The sequence below is a fragment of the Coffea arabica genome, chromosome 5e, assembly GCF_036785885.1.
Source record: "Coffea arabica cultivar ET-39 chromosome 5e, Coffea Arabica ET-39 HiFi, whole genome shotgun sequence".
Lineage (NCBI taxonomy): Eukaryota > Viridiplantae > Streptophyta > Magnoliopsida > Gentianales > Rubiaceae > Coffea > Coffea arabica.
Genome location: NC_092318.1, coordinates 43,473,411 through 43,490,758, shown reverse-complemented (window position 1 = coordinate 43,490,758; position 17,348 = coordinate 43,473,411). Strand labels below are relative to the sequence as shown.

At 35.2% G+C, this 17,348-nt stretch overlaps 2 protein-coding genes across 3 annotated transcripts; both read left to right on the top strand.

The window, feature by feature from the left end:
- The first annotated feature begins 2,137 nt into the window (after window positions 1-2,137).
- LOC113687812 (probable disease resistance protein At5g47250) lies at window positions 2,138-6,577 on the top strand. The gene is made up of 2 exons (XM_027205338.2): window positions 2,138-5,653; window positions 5,868-6,577. Exons 1-2 carry the CDS (start codon window positions 2,247-2,249, stop codon window positions 5,869-5,871), a joined length of 3,411 nt encoding a protein of 1,136 aa, XP_027061139.2. The 5' UTR covers window positions 2,138-2,246; the 3' UTR covers window positions 5,872-6,577.
- A 6,893-nt stretch (window positions 6,578-13,470) lies between these two features.
- On the top strand, window positions 13,471-17,123 carry LOC113687810 (disease resistance protein RFL1-like). Of its 2 annotated transcripts, XM_027205334.2 has the most exons (3): window positions 13,471-13,639; window positions 13,778-13,833; window positions 15,006-17,123. In XM_027205334.2, exon 3 carries the CDS (start codon window positions 15,006-15,008, stop codon window positions 17,121-17,123), a length of 2,118 nt encoding a protein of 705 aa, XP_027061135.1. In that variant the 5' UTR covers window positions 13,471-13,639; window positions 13,778-13,833. The 2 variants fall into 2 exon arrangements, with proteins under 2 accessions (XP_027061135.1, XP_027061136.1); XM_027205335.2 differs by lacking the exon at window positions 13,778-13,833.
- Window positions 17,124-17,348: the final 225 nt, after the last annotated feature.

The window sequence follows — 17,348 nt, the reverse complement described above, 5'->3', positions numbered from 1 at the left end:
TATTTAGATTTCTAAGGCCAAAAAATCTTGATCACTTTTTTTTGCCCTTTCAATACATAGAGTACTCTCTTCAAGCTTTTATAGGGAAAATTGTTCAAAACATCCCTCATATTTTGTAAAATAATTTTTTTTGTCCTTTACTTTTAAAAGTGTAATTTTACGTCTCTTACAAATTCATATTGATCAAATTTGGTTCCTACCTAGGTTTCCTACTAATTTTTAGTCAGAATCCATTACGTGCCTTGCATGTGATTATTTTTTAAGGGCAAAATTGTCAAATCAAATTTTATATAATTTGACTCATAGTCCCTCACATTTCGCAAAATGAAATTTTTCGTCCCTCATATTTCACAGAATAAATTTTTTCATCCCTCGCATTTTATAAAATAAATTTTTTTATCCCTCATTGACTATGTATATGAATAGTTTTTTTTTAATCCACGTATATATCTATTTGATTTTACCTGAATAATACGAATAGCATATAACATATCTCTATTTGATTTCACCTCAACAAGTTAATTGTAATTGTCCACATGCTATTCAATAGATATATACATGGGTTTAAAACTAACAATTTTATTTTAAACCCATGAATATATTTATTTGATTCCACCATGTGAATTTGTTCAATATTTGTGGCCTTTTCTCTTTTAGTAATAATTCATTTATTGAACGATTTTTCCCTTTTTACATAATGGACATTTTTTGGCAAGAAATTCGGATATTATTATAGGTGCAAAAGTTTTGTTATCAATTATTTAGAGAAGATAAATGTTTGGACTACTAGCTTGCTAAATTCCAGAGCTTACCATGATGTTATACTTTATAATCAACGATCATGAAGATCCCCTTCTCCCTGATTAATTCAGATATACAGTTCTCTAAAAAGAACAAGAAAATTTTTGAGTTTAAAAATGTCTTCAAGGGCCAAATGAAATAGAGTAATATTAATAGGAAAAATGGAATAGTCAATTAGCAAAAATTCGTTTGACATATTAATGAGATAATGGTCAAAAGCTTGAAGATCGAAAGTGCTTTTCTGTAATAATATTTGATGTACCTAAATTAATTATACGTTTGCAAATTCGTAGAGTAATATGAAATTGGCTAGTAATAGGACCTTGTGGGTTTCCTGGATCTAAACAAAGGGCTGTAGTGGGGCTCATTCTTGGGCAGAATGAGTTGATCCAAATCGGGATCTCAAAACCACCAAAATTGGATCTACGTGCACGATGGGTGTTTAAGAGTAAATTGATATGCAAATTCATCGGACCGAATCCGGATTTATTTAGTAACATGCTTAATTAAGCCCACCAAATTGGACGACTACGTGCTTATGTGCTCTTCTTCCCCATCAAATGGGAAGGTATTGAGACACTTTTTTTTCTTATTCTGCATCCTCTTTCTCCTTTCTTAAAATAATGTATTTGAGACATAATTATCCTGACACTTTTTTTGGTTTGATACACTCAAAATTTAAAAATCGACAGAAAAGAAAAAAAAACTACCACATATTGATATTTAGGTACATTACCTATTTGAAAACTAATGAAGTGGGTTCTTCATATCACATTGATATTTCTCCACATATTGTAGTAAATATTTTATTTTTTTTGCCAATGGGAAGAATCGTAGATGAGCTTACAGTTGCGTAAATATTGATTGACTGAGGAAGATTTTTCTTTTCCTACTTACCTATTGTGCTATGAACTTTATTAAGCAACGTGCAGAGTGGTGAGTTTGATATATTCTTGAATTCTATGAGGCCTTTAATTGGACTATTTTGTCGTTTGGTATTTGTCGAATGAGACGCAATGAGTGGTGAGTAATTCGACATACACACCAATTGACCTAAAATTTATTTATCAAAAAAATTTTAAAAAGTAATTAAGATACATCATGTTGTACCCAAAAAATATAAAATTACTACTGTATACTTCATGAACATTTCATTCAGCGCAAGAAAGTTGTATTTGATAAATAGTTGAATATGAGAAAAGTCTTTTTCATCTTTAACATTGATGATGCACATATTACAAAAATAAATGCAAAAAGAAACGTTGATTAAAAGTTGAGGATACCATTATGTAGAATCCAACATTAATCGGCTAATTGTTTAGTTTCCTCACCGACTTCAAATTTGTCAAACTAAGTTTCCAATGGATTATTATGCTGCCTTTATTGAACAACGTTATTGGTAGATAACTGGAATTTTTAGAGATTCTCTCGTCACTTGATAGGTAATGGACTGCCTTGGACAATTAGCCAAGGAAATTTGGAAATGGGCACTCGACAAAGGAAAGAAGTGGTGCTATTTGCGTGGTAGTCTAAGCTCGCTCGACACGAAGTTGCAAGGATTAAGCGCAAGGAAAATTGACTTCGAGTCGCAAGTGACAAATGCAGAAAGATCAGGTACTAAGAAAAGGAAAATGGAGGTTGGGAACTGGTTTGAGGCGGTAGCAAAAGTAGAGGATGAATTCGGTGAATTGGAAACGAGCATACAAGAGGGTGGATTTCTAGAAAATGCATTTAGCGGTGGGGATAGAGTGGCGAAAATGGACAAGATTGTAGACGAATTGATGGGGAAAAGTGAGAAATTTGGTGAGCTTTGCCTTGACGATTTTGAGAGCAGAGGTGAGCCGCGAGTGAGAACAAAATTATTTGGAGAAATGTTTCACAAAGGTCTGGAAACAATCACGGCATGGTTGGACACCGATAGCATCTCAAACATTGGGATTTACGGGATGGGCGGTGTGGGTAAGACTACATTGGCGAATCACATCTATAATCATTTCCTCGAGAAAACTCAATTCACGGTTTATTGGATTACTGTCTCTCAAGAATTCAGCATCAGAAAGCTGCAAGATGACATTGCTAAACGCCTTAGGCTTGATCTGTCACATGAGAATGATGAGGATAGCAGGGCAGCCATTTTGTCCAGGGCATTGGTGGAGCAGTCTGTCCTCATACTCGATGATGTTTGGCAAGAACTTTTTTTTGAAAAGATTGGAATTCCTCTCGGTGCAAACAAATGCAGAGTGATTTTTACCACTCGCTCACGACAAGTGTGTACAGAAATGGATTGTCAAAGAGAACTTGAAGTGAAAACTTTGGATAAAAATGAATCATGGGATTTGTTCAAATCCACACTCCGTCTTAAGAAGGAGCTTCCAGCAGATGTAGAAAAGGTTGCCGAGTCCGTCACAGAAAGGTGTGGTGGTTTGCCTCTTGGTATTGTCGTAATGGCTGGGAGCATGATAGGTGTGACCGACATCGAAGAGTGGAGAAATGCATTGGTAGACTTGAATAGAGTAGAGCACGGTAAGATGGAAGAAAAGGTGTTTCGCATCCTGGAACGGAGTTTCAATCGCCTGGATAAATATGAAAGGAATTGCTTCTTGTATTGCTGTCTTTATCCGGAAGATCGGAAAATAAGAAGAGAGGGACTAATAGACCTCTTTATTGGGGCAGAGCTGATGTCAAAACGGGGCTCAAGGTCAGAAGCATTTGATGAAGGTCACACAATATTAAACAAACTGATTAGAGTTTGTTTGCTGGAAAAAACTAAAGACTGTGTGAAGATGCATGATTTGGTCAGAGATATGGCATTAAGGATCACAACGCATGGAAACTCCAAACCAGAGAGCAGCAGAGATGATGTACCACGATTCTTGGTGAAAAGCTTAGGACAGGAAGATTCAAAAGTAACAACACTGGAACAAGAAGAGTGGACAGAAGATCTCCATGCGGTTTCCTTCTATTCACAAGATTCCAAAGAAATAGAAATTCCACCAGCCTGGTCACCAAATTGTCCTAAGCTCTCAACCTTGCTTCTCTCTGATGTTTACATAGAAGAAATCCCAGATTCATTCTTTCGGCACATGTGTGGACTTAAAGTTTTGAATCTATATGGATGCTTTGGTATAACAGAGTTGCCTAATTCTGTTTCAGATATGGTGAATCTCACTGCTTTGATTTTGGGGGATTGTAGACACCTCCAATCCGTGCCACCACTGGGAAAGCTCAAGCAATTGAGGGATTTGGACCTATCCAACACTGAGATTGAGGATTTTCCTGAAGGTTGGGAGTCACTGGTCAACCTCGAAAGGCTTAACTTGAACAAGTGTTCAAGTTTAAGACGAAAGATAATAATACCAAAAGGGACATTTTTCCAATTGCACCGTCTTCAACTGCTATTATTGCCACCCTATGGTAGGGTACAAGTTAATGATCCAGAAGTGTTGAACCAGTTAGAAAGTTTTAAAGGACATTTGTCTTTTACGGACTTCTATAAAATTACTCGATGGCCAAAATACTATCATGTTTATATCACTGACATCTTACCTGAGGATCCGAGATATGAATTTGATGATTATTATGGGGACCAGGGGAAACAACTGTATTTCCATCATTGTAAGCTTGGCAGAGGATCGAACAATCTGCCAGATGATATGGAAAGTCTGGTAATCGAGGATTGTGAGGGCATAGGCATTAGGTCCTTGTCAGATGTTTTTAAGAATTTTATAAATTTAAACCACTTATCTAGATTGGATATTAAGGATTCGGTTAGAATAGAGTTCCTCTGTCAATTGTCCTCTGCTTCTCCACGCGATCAGTTGGAAGACTCGTCTTTCAGTCCACTCCGTGGTCTCCAAGTGCTAAGCCTCAAGAGGTTGCCAAATCTGGTTGGTCTTTTTTACGGAGAATCAGAACTATATTTGCTTCCAGCTGGCACCTTTTCTTCCCTTAGAGAATTGAGCATTTCTGGATGTGACAACATGAAGCAGCTATTCACGGTGCAGTTGCTGCAGAGCCTTCAAAATCTTGAAAACTTAGACGTTTTCCATTGTGGAGGACTGGAGGAGATAGCAGCAGATGGCAATGGAGTAGGGCAAGGAGAAGGAGAAGGCAGCCAATTGACTTCAAGTGAAGGAGCCACAGCCAATGTCATCATCCTTCCGAAATTGAGGCAGTTGAATCTGTATTGCCTGCCACAACTGAAGAACGTTTGCAAGGCAGCCATGATCTGCGATTCAATTGAGGATATTGTAATATTTTATTGTCCAAATTTAAAGAGGCTGCATTCGTTTCTTTCCACCATCGACGGACCACCATATTTGCTTCCAGCTGGCACCTTTTCTTCCCTCAAAAAATTGAGCATTTCTGGATATCATGACATGAAGCAGCTATTCACGGTGCAGTTGCTGCAGAGCCTTCAAAATCTTGAGGAATTAGAAGTTGAAGATTGTGAAGGACTGGAGGAGATAGTAGCAGATGGCAATGGAGTAGGACAAGGAGGAGGAGAAGGCACCCAATTGACTTCAAGTGAAGGAGCCACCACCACTGTCATCCTTCCGAAATTACGGAGGTTGATTTTGAAAAACCTGCCACAACTGAAGAGCATTTGCAAGGCAGCCATGATCTGCGATTCAATCTCTGAGATTACAGTGTTCGGTTGTCTAAATTTAAAGAGGCTACCTTTGTTTCTTTCCACCATCGACGGACCACCATCTCTTCCCAGCACTCTTCATAAAATCTGGGGAGATAAAGAATGGTGGGAATCATTAGAGTGGGACAATCCTACTGCCAAAAATGCCCTTGACCCAATTTTTTCCACACAGCGATGGGGTAATTGGAGACCGGTTCTCATGTATGTGTTTTCTCCCCTTTATTTTGAGGTTTTTTTCCCCAAAAATTTTACTTCTCTGAAGAGGCTTTCTAGATAAAGTTACAGGGTTTATATGTTTGCAAATGTTTAAATTCCAAATTTCATATTGAGAGCCACAATAAGTTGGAAGGAAGTAGAATTACAATGTAATTTCCGTGATCGTACTAATCAAGTGTTGTTTGTCAATATTTCTCAGGTAGCCACAAAACTGCTGCAGCAAGAGAGGTGATGTTGCAAAAACAAGTGTTAATTGAAGCCTTGTCCACCAGCGCCAAATTTCATTTCAGTACATACTTCTTCCTTAGCTGAATTACAGTTGCTGTTTTTCATCATGTGTAGCTTTCTATTCCTACATAGATGATGTTTTTTCTACACTTGATTGTAACTGGAGCAGTGATACAGTTTTCTGTGACTATTCCTTGATACATTTCCATTATGCTCTGAAAAAATGCAAGTGCCAAAATGGCAGGTCAGGGAATACGGGATGGTACTCAAATTTGATGTAGTCAACCGTTCTGTTGAGTTATTGAAAAAAAGGGTACGAAAACATTCTCCTTGTCCTCTCCTTGTCCAATTAACAATGATGTAGGAATTTGTCATAGTAAACAATTGCTGGAAAGGTTTCTTGGATGGAGTTCATGTGAGAAAGATGCAAGATCAGGCAGCAGCACTTACTGATCAGAGTCGGAACTTCAATTAGCTTCTGCTTGTTAATGAGGAGAATGGGAAGGAGAACCACAGCTGATGACAACATTGATTGTAACATTGATTTATTACTGAAAAGAGCACCAAGAAACCTTAAACGATCAATATCAATATAGTTGCTGGCCAAGAATAGGTTTCTGGGCCAAAAACTTGCATTACATGTTCCAAAATACTCTAATTGGATGACAAATTTTGTGACAATGTGAGCGTCTAAATTTTTCTTTTCTTTTTTTTTTCTGCGTCTTAGTTAACAGTATGTTGGATCATCACTCTCTATATCGAGTAATGAGGTGGCAATATTTTAATGAATAAATACTAACATTTCTTTAATGTAACTTTTAGTGATACAGTTTTTTGTGACTATTCCTTGATTACCAACAAAAATGTTTTGGGGTATTATGCCAAAATTTTTGGTTTAATGTTTAACATTTATATTCACTTTAGGATGCGTAAAATCAGATGGCTGCTTGTAATTTGGACCCAGCCCACAAAAGAAAAGAAGGTTTGCTTGTGTTTTAGTTTTTCCATGTCCTTTTTTTTTTTTTTACTCTTATAGATTTGATGACTTGGTAAAAATAACAAAAGTCAACAACAATTTGTCTACCAATAGACATAAAAATTACAGAAAACCCTACTTATCAAGTAAAATGACTGCGTCAAAATGGCACAAATTGGAATCATACTTAATTAAGTGAAATATTCAAACTTGGTAGATATTAGGGATATCCCAAGTACTGAAGGCGTGGTCATAACCTCTGGGTTCTTATGTTGTAAGGATACGCCTTTGGTGAGACAGCATTACTAAGCCTCTCACTAAATGGCTTTTCTTATGGCTAGTTTGGGACTTTGGAGGACTGATGCCTTTCTTTCAATTGGGAGCTCAGTAAAATGAGGTAATTTGGAATGATTGTAGTGTTACATGTAAAATTACACCATAAAAGAGTAAGAAAAATAATTAAATCCTTTATCCTACTTTATATGTCAATTTCTATTTTATTCTCTATTTTTTTCCACATAACTTGTGAATACACGGCATGGTTTATTCACATATTAAGTACAAAGTGTCGCATGTAAAGTTATACGACAAAATAATTAGATGTGCATTGTGATAGAATGTGAGATGATAAGTCTAGAATCCAAACTACTCTCTAAATCCTAAAGAGAAAAACTAAGAATGCAAATAAGTAAAACGTCATCATATTTTTTTGTCTTGTATTACCAAATAAGGCAAAGAGGTCATGCACTAAAAATTGGTTTTTCCTTTTCCTCTAAACAGAGTAAGCTTATGTATCATATTATTGCAGTCCAATCCCCTGAACAAATGCACCCTGGGTGTAGAGCGGCTGGCCGAGGGATGTCCTCTTTAGGACCTTTAGTCGCGTGGTCGACTCTCACTTTGTTAACAATCGGATAACCCACTGAAGGAAAAAAAAAAATCCTCTGAACAAAAATGGTTTAACAAATAATTTTTCTTAATCATATTATTGCAGTCCAATCCCCTGAAAGTTATTGGCATGATATAGATGACTGGGCATCCCAAAGCTGACAAGAATTAAATTTATCCAGTTTCCAAATTAAATTGTGCATTTTTTTAAACAAAATAAGCTTCCATTTTCCATTATGCTCTGAAAAATGCAAGTGCCAAAATGCTCTGAATATGGAATAGCACTCAAATTTGATGTAGTCAACCAATCTGCTAGGTTATTTAAAAAAGGGTACGAAGACTGGTAACATCCTCCTCCTCTCCTTGTCCAATTAACAATGACGTAGGAATATGTTATAGTAAACAATTCGATTGAGGGGTGTAGTTTGCTGCAAATTTGCACCTAATTCGAGAATTGTTTGCTCTGTTCTTGACAGATGAAAATATGTGTTGGAAGGCCATAAATATGATGCCGCAGAAAGGGCTGTAGAGCTATCGGTGAATCCAGGGACAAGTTACTTCTGAAGGCATTGAGTAGCCGAGCATCTGACATAAAGGAGACAGTGGAGAGAGCCGAACTATACAGGCGAAAGAATAGGAAAACAGAGGTTAAACATTGGCTGGAGAATTTAGAGAATGAATTCATTGCGTTGCAAAGAAGGGTATTATTTAGAGAGGCATTGGAAACGTTTCTTGGTTGGAGTTCATGTGAAGAGTATTATACAAAAAGACCCCTTCTAATTGTTTATTTTGTCTATTGGTATCCACTACAATAAAATCAGAATAATTATATTATGGTCTCTGCTACATAAAGTTGAAAAACTGAAATAGCCTCCCAAAAAAATGAGATTTTGACCATAAGGGATTATCTGAATAATATCACTTCTTTGGCGTTTTATTCTTCTAATAAATATCCCTATTTTTTAAAATTTTTTAAAATATCTCAAAATATATTCTAGAAACTTTTCTACTCTTAAATATCTCAAAAACTTTTCTAAAAATATCCCAAAATATAATCTAAAAACTCTGCTACAGCAAAATTTTTTAAAAACAGCTAATCCAAACGGATGTATTGAGTTTGGACTCGTAGTCAATGGATTATCTTTTTTACTTGTTTATTTTTAATTACAATTGTTACCAAACTAAAAGTGGGTGTATGTATATATTTACTTCTCACAAATTAACGTGTATAGAAATAAGATTTTTCTACACCCAGCAGATTTTTTTTTTTTTTTTGGCCAACGAAGGCCTGTTTACAATTTAGTGGGGTAATAATAAATTTTTAGAAAAGCACCCCGGCATAAATTGACAAATTTCTTTGGCGAGTGGGGCACGTACTTCTCTGGAGGTTTCCTCCTTTCCCGCGCAACGTAAATTAGAATATTAAGCTCTTTATTTCTTCTACCTTTGCCTTCCCCGTTTCTTTCTTTCGTCGAAACAACCAAAAGGGGAAAGAGACGCATTATCAAATATCATCAGACTCCATGTTATGGCCAGCTCACCAAATTTTTTGTTTCATAAAAAAGAAGGGAAAATTCAGCACGGGATTGGAGAAAAGAGATGCAGAAAGATTCTTTGTTTAAAGAATTATGTGATTTGTTTGTGAACAATTCTGTGATTATTTTCTCTTAACAAGAAATATCTTTAGTTTTTCTTTGTTTGTACGCAGTCATATGTCACGCTTACGCCAAAAGCAACCATTGTCTGATCACAATTATACCTGGCAATTGGGTCGGTTAATATTGGGTTTTTACTTAAATGGGTTATACCCAACCCGTTCAACTTTAGATTGGGTTGATTTTGGATTGGGTCATAGTGGGTTATCTTAAACCCATTACCCAAATATGACCCAACATATTAATTAATACATTTTAATACATCAACTTTTTCACATACATTTTAACATACAAAAAAGATTTTTTTCACACATATAAACACATTTTCACATACATAATTGTGTTTTCACACACACAAACACACACTCACTTCTTAAGTTACTTGAAAACACATCATAAATAGAATAATATTTTATATTGCTTGTATTATGAATTTTAGATAATAAATTGTACATTTAAATAGATTAGCTAAAAAAATTGTTTAATTTATACTTTTTAATACTACTAATTGATTGAAACTTATTTTTGTCACAACTTATTAACACTTTTACTATTTATATCTGCTTTATTGCAAATTGTAATATTCTATGTATTTAAATTATTGAATGCTAGATTATATTATACTTGAAAATGTAAGTAAGAGGCATATAATTTGTTGTGTATTAATATTGAAATTATAGAAAATAAGTTTGTACTTTAGTCCTTATATTCTCAAAAATTTTAAATGTGTTAATAAGTTCCACATTTAAAACCCAAAGATACAGAAACCACAATTAATTGGCTGCTGTCCAATGCTAAATTGGTCAACAGTAGTTACATATTTTAAGACAAGAAGAATGCCATATGCTTAGTCTAACTATTATGTAGGAGTATTCTATTTGAAGTCTGCCATCCCAAAATCTTTAATGACTAATTGCACAGATAATTAAAGCAAAAACTATGACAGAATTCAATGAAACAATAGTCAAATTCACTTCATTACTAACTTGATCCAATGAAATTAAAGATTTTTTACGGTCATGGTTGGACATATATTTCAATTGTCTCTCATAAGTCTTGCTCATCAACCAAAGAGTTACTTTCTTGTGAATATGGCAAATATACCTAGTTATCAATAAAAAAATGTCATTTCGAATTGTTTTTCTTAGTTTCTTTCTGCAGATATTCATCTAATGTCTTGACAAAAAGTAACACGCATGTATCTGAGCGAAGGAAGCCGAGACTGTTTTATAGTTTAAATCATAGCCGCCAGTAGTCAAACGATGAATTCAATTGCCTCATGCAAATTGATTTTTCAAATTTTGAATTGAGTTTTTATTTCAAATTTCTTTTTCTTTTAAATAAAAATTAAAAAATTGATTGAAAATATATATATGAGAATTGTGAATACAAATTAATCAATACATTATTAAAATATGTCCAAATACAAATAGTTGAGCATATATGTATTGAATTTTATATTTATTATTTTGAATTACTTTTAAACAAGTTGGGTATTGAGTACCCAAATAAAAAACCCAACCCGCCCAATGAATAAGTTGGGTTGCTCTTACCCAACCCAACAAAACCCATAATCCACTTGAGCCAACCCATCCTTTAAAATTAATGGGCAGATTGGACGGGTTGTTGGGTTTTGAATTTTTTTGCCAGCTCTAATTACAATCAAGTCTCAAAATATACGAAAATGCTCAAAACATTACGTGAAATATATTTCTAAGGGGGGTTAATCTATGACAGCAGATGGCATGTAGTAGTAGTATAATTAAAACCAATGAATATTTAATATACTTTCTCTTTTCTAAGTTTAATATGCTTTTTAGTTCATAATTTACTCAAATTATAAAGTGAAAATAGTTTTCTCTATTTGAATTTAGAGACTTTACAAGAATAAACTTCCAAAACAAACTTTTAGTATATCAAAATTCTTGTAAATGGTAGCAATTATGAATCTGAATTGTTTGGAGGTCATTATTCAGCATGAAGGCGGCTGGAAGGTGAAGCAGAGCATTAGTTGGCTTAATGTGGGAGATGACTCTGCCACCTTTTTTTGCGTGTTTGATGACCACAAAGCTTATACCATCTTTTGCTAGTTACGCAACTTTTACATTGACTGACTTTAGCAAGTCATGAATACTATTGCAATAAATTCATATCCCCGTCTGAGAGCGCCAGAATAGTTGGCCACCACAGATATTTTTAGAGTGGAAGATTAAGAGTTCAAATAGGCGTGTTATTCAGATAATAACAATACAATAACATTTCTTGTGAATTGTGACAATAGTCCTCAACCATTAAAAGGAAATGGTAACGCTCCAATAGGTTGCAGTACCCAACGTGATTGCAGTCCAATCGCATAAGCATTGGGATGTTATAGATGAATGGACATCCCAAAGCTGATACCAATTCAATTGATTAGTGTTTTCAGTTTAATTGTGAATTGGTGATCAAAAGAAGCCTTCATTTGCATTATGCTCTGAAGACGGGACTGTTTTTTAAAAACTAGTTTTTAAATATAATAAAATTTTTAAAAAATACTCTAAAAGGTAATCTAAAAATTAGTTTAAATTTTTTTAAAATTTTTAAAAATATCTCAAAATATATTCTAAAAACTCTTCTACTCTTAAATATCCCAAAATATTTTCTGAAAATATCCCAAAAATATAATCTAAAAACTCTGCTATAGTAAAGTTTTTCAAAAATATTCCCAAAAATAGCTAATCCAAACAGAGTCACTATAGATGAGGAAAGTGGAACTAGTGATCAATTTTTGATACAGCAACCATTTTCCTGGGAGTTTCCTTTAGTCGCTGTTGACTTGTTGTCAACGGCCAAGTCATTTTTCCAAAAGAAATTCATCGAAAGGCGCCTTACTTGGTTGCTATTTTTCTCAAAAAAAATTTATGTTTTTTTATAAACATATTTATTAAATATCTTTTAAGTTTACATATATCAAATTCTTACAATATATTTTTTTACAAAAATTTTGAAAATGACAATCCAAATTTTATATTTTCCCAAGAACTTGGTGTAGGTGAGGTGAGGAAATTTTAATCGTATGAAGTCCATACCATAAAAGAGTATTGGAACTTTAATTGAAAAAAATTCAAGGCAAGTCCATGTCTTTTATTTGCTCAAGTAAGAAAATTTTGCAGATCAATTTTAGACTAGACAAAAGGAGGAACTCATTTGTCTAGTACAGGTAATTTTGCAGCAAGTTGACATCAATCTAGAATACTAAACCCTATGTGTTTGGATTGCCATTTTTCAAAGAAAAATTGTTATATTTTTTATGAACATATTTTTAAATTATTTTTTATTTCACATATATAAAATAATTATAATAATAACTTTTTATAAAAAAAAAAAGTCTTAGAAATTCTAGAAGATAGCAGATAGCAAGGCCTTTCTCCACAATATCTAGAAGATGGCCCCGGCCCTCCACCCTTATCATTTTGTCCATTTTCCCCCCCTTTTTCAAGTCTTAGAAATTCTTCCCCTTAGACCTTAGTCACCAAAGTGTTGCCGCACCATTTCCTGGAAATGTCTCCCCTGCTTCCTTAAGGAGCTTTCGTTGAGTCATCAAAATGGCCATATGGCATGGCATGATGTCGTCAAAATAATTTGGGAAAATTAAAAGAAAAAAAGATTAGATAAACAATCTGTAAGGAGTTTGTAAATTTTACAAGATTTGTAACTGGGGCATGGATTATTACTCACGAATTAAAGCAACTACGTAATGATTTTATTGCTAAATGACTGAATTACCCTCTTAACAATGTGCACCTTGTTGAATAGAAACATGCACATTAATGAATAATAATGTGTGTTTTGATAAATATAAGTATTTATTCAAATGCACACATATGATATATATGCACATACAAGTGTACTTATGTGCACATAAGGATTAATTTGTAAATTTATCATGAAACCAAAATTTTTAATATAATATATACCATTTACAAATTTCCTAAAACTTACCCCCTACAAATTGGATGATAATCGAGGTATTTAATCAAGTACAATTCCACTAGCCTTTCTCTGGACACTCCCGGAACTTCCTTCACGAGGGCCCGTTACCATGAACCCGTAAGGCCATTGGTGGTCTGCTCTGCTGTTAGTTCAACTTTTACCATCCGTTCCTCAACACTCAACAATCATAAGACATAATCTTGGCAGAGTCTCAAGGTTTTCAGCTTCCTCAAGTTTTCTAGTCAGTTTCAGGTATAATGAGATCATATCCATCGGAATTTAGTAACTGTTGATTCAATTATAATTTATTCATCAAAACTCAACTATCATAGTTCTTGTAGTAGCAAAACCGAGATCAAAATATAATACTAACTTTTTGTCGTTTGGCAGAGTTTAAGAGTTCTCAGCTTCTTCAAGTCTTCAAGATAACTTGTCCTAATTTCAAGGTGCAATGATATCACACTTGATCTTTTTTTGGAAAAATATCACACTTGATCTTGAATTTGTAAATATTTGTAGTTGTTTCTCATTTTATAATATTATGTTTAGCTTTGTGAGGCCCAAACATCTTGGTCACTTGTTCTTCTTTCAATACATGGAGTGCTCTGTTCAAGTTTTCTACATAATTCACACATTTCTTAGCAAGAATTTCCAGCAGAGGGCAGAATGAGATGATCCCAACCTGGACCTAACTAATCACAACAAAACTAGACCCAGACACAGGATGGATCCATAGGAATAAATTGATATTCAAATGGGTCAACCCTATCGAGTGTGGGAACATATACGGATCTTGGCCTTAGTCTTATAACTAAGAAGCTTTTATGGAAAATCTTAAATTTTTATAAAAGTTTTCTTACATCAAACGGATATCAATTTTTTTGTTATCAAAAAAAGATGCATATCAGTTTCATTTACTAAAATGCTTAATTGAATCAGCATAATTGGACAACTTCATGTTTATACGGTCTTCTTTCTACCAAATTAAATGTTTTAGAGCACGTTATGAGTTTATGTACGTATGAGATGAGGAGAGTAGCCTAGTGTAGTGCTGTAGCATCCTTCCTTTGAATTTTTTCTTTCAAAAAAGCAAAAGAAAAAAAAAGGAAAAATTGTTGACATATTTTTATCTAGGTAGGGTGTTTTGAGACATTTTCTTCTTCTTCTTCTTCTTTTCGGAATTAAATATTACATGAGGAGAGAGTTTCTACTAACTCAATAGCAGCACAGACAAATGAGAATTCGTAGGGTAATGTATAGAAGTGTTCGGTGAAATTAATGAAACACCAAAATTTGTGGGTTTAGATATTCTATGATCAATTCAGTGCTTCAAAAAATTGTTTTTCTTCTAATTTTTTCAAAATCAATCTTCGAAAGTTTTTGTCATTTCTTCAAATATTGAATGAAGTATTCAGTCAGAAGAATTCTAGATTAGCTAATAGCTGAACAATTATTGAATTGAGTGAAAAATATTTTCTTTTTCTGGTTATTAATCTTTACTAAACTATGTGTTGACTAAGTTCCGCTGGCAACTTTTGATGTTTCTCTTCAATTTTAATTTTCGGATTTGCTTCAATTTGCTTTATGCACCTAAGCTTGATATATATTTAAATTCTAGATGCTACCATTTTGGGGAAAAGCTCTGGCAGAAAAGACGGGGGAAAAGGTGATAGAAAAGACGGTAGAGTTCGCATTAGAAAATTGCACGGGAAGGAGTCACATGGACAACGTGCAATCGCTAAAAAGGAATTGGCAAGAATTGAGTTGCAAAGCATTTGACGTAGAACAAGAAGTCAATAGGGAAGAAATGTCAGGTAAAAAGAAAAGGAAAAGTGAAGTTGACAATTGGTTGAAGGACGTTAAAAAGTTAAGTCCTGAAATTGATGCATTGGAAACAAGAGGATCATCTTTGAGGCTTCCACTAAAGGAGGATCCTGTAGGAAAGCTGCAATTTCAGGTGAAAGACCTTGTTGATCAGAGCCGTCATTTCGATGGGCTTGTGCTCGATACTTGTGACAACATCGGAGAGCCATGCCTGCCAACCAAATTGTTTGGAGTAAAGTTCGATGAAGCTTTGAAGAGAATTTGGCCATGCTTGGTGACCGATGATATATCAAGCATTGGGATTTATGGTATGGGTGGAGTTGGCAAGACCACACTGGCGAGGCACATTGAGTACCATCTTTTAGAAAAGAACAATTATCGGGTGCTTTGGGTTACAGTATCTCAAGACTTCAGTGTCACCAGCTTGCAGGATAAGATTGCCAATGTCTTGGACATTAATCTATCCAGTAGGGACGAGGAAGACGCCAGGGCAAGAATATTGCGTGACGCATTCAGGAAAATGCTGAAATTAATAGTACTCATATTGGATGATGTTTGGGAAGAATTTTGTTTAGACAGGGTAGGGATTCCACTTCATCCAAACAAGTGCAGATTGATTTTGACTACACGCTCACTGGAAGTGTGCAACAGGATACAATGTCAAAGAAAGTTTGCTTTGCAAACTCTGGACACAGGCGAAGCTTGGGATTTGTTCAAGTATAAACTTGGCAGCGAGCCCTTGCTTCAAGGAGATTTGGAAAGTATTGCCAAGTCCATTGTGGAAGAGTGTGATGGTTTGCCTCTTGGCATTATCACAGTGGCTGGAAGCATGAGAGGTGTGAGAGACATTTGTGAGTGGAGAAATGCATTGGAACAATTGAAAACATGTTCAATAGGGTATCATGAGATGGAACGAGATGTGTTTCGCATCCTGGAATGGAGTTTCAATCGCTTGAATGAATGCCAAAGGAATTGCTTCTTGTATTGCTCTCTTTACCCGGAAGATAGTAAATTAAAAATAAAGGAACTAATAGACCTCTTTATTTGGGCAGAGCTGATGCAAGAACGGAACTCATGGTCACAAGAATTTGATCAAGGTCACACGATATTAAACAAACTGATAAAAGTTTGCTTGCTAGAAGAAACTAGAGATTATGAAGGGGATGACTGTGTGAAGATGCATGATTTGGTCAGAGATATGGCATTAAGAATCACGGACGGAAAATCCAACCTACAGATGAACGGGGATGTACCACGGTTCTTGGTGAAAAGCATAGGAAAGGGAAATTCTAAAGTAACACTGGAACCAAAAAAATGGACAGAAGATCTCCATGCAGTCTCCTTTCATTCATTTTCATATCCACAACTAGAAATAAAAGTTCCGCCAGCCTGGTCACCAAATTGTCCTAAGCTCTCAACCTTGCTTCTTTCTGATGTTTCCATAGAAGAAATCCCAGATTCATTCTTTCGGCACATGTGTGGACTTAAAGTTTTGAATCTATCTCGGTGCGAAGGTATAACAGAGCTGCCTAATTCTGTTTCAGACTTGGTGAATCTCACTGCTTTGATTTTGAAGGATTGTAGACGCCTCCGATCTGTGCCACCACTGGGAAAGCTCAAGCAATTGAGGGATTTGGACTTATCAGACACTAAGATTGAGGATTTACCTGAGGGTTGGGAGTCACTGGTCAATCTTGAAAGACTTGACTTGAACCAGTGTCCAAATTTAAAGAGGCTGCCTCTGTTTCTTTCCACCATCAACGGGTCACCATCTCTTCCCAGCACTCTTCATAAAATCAGGGGAGATAAAGAATGGTGGGAATCATTAGAGTGGGACAATCCTAGTGCCAAAAATGCCCTTGACCCATTGTTTTCCACGCTGTGGTGGGATAATTGGAGACCACTTGTTTGATCAAAATCCTGACTGGTTCTCATGTACGTGTTTTCTCCCCTTTCTTTGAGGTTTCTCCCCCCCCCCCCCCCCCCCCCCCCCCAAAATGATCTACTTCTCCACTAGCATAGAATTTGCTATTGTGCTCAAGGTTTTTTTTTTTTTTTTTTAACTATCTTGAGGTGCAGAACTGCTAACACCTTTTGAGTTGTTCTGATGGGAAAATAGATTTAAGTACATTAGTTT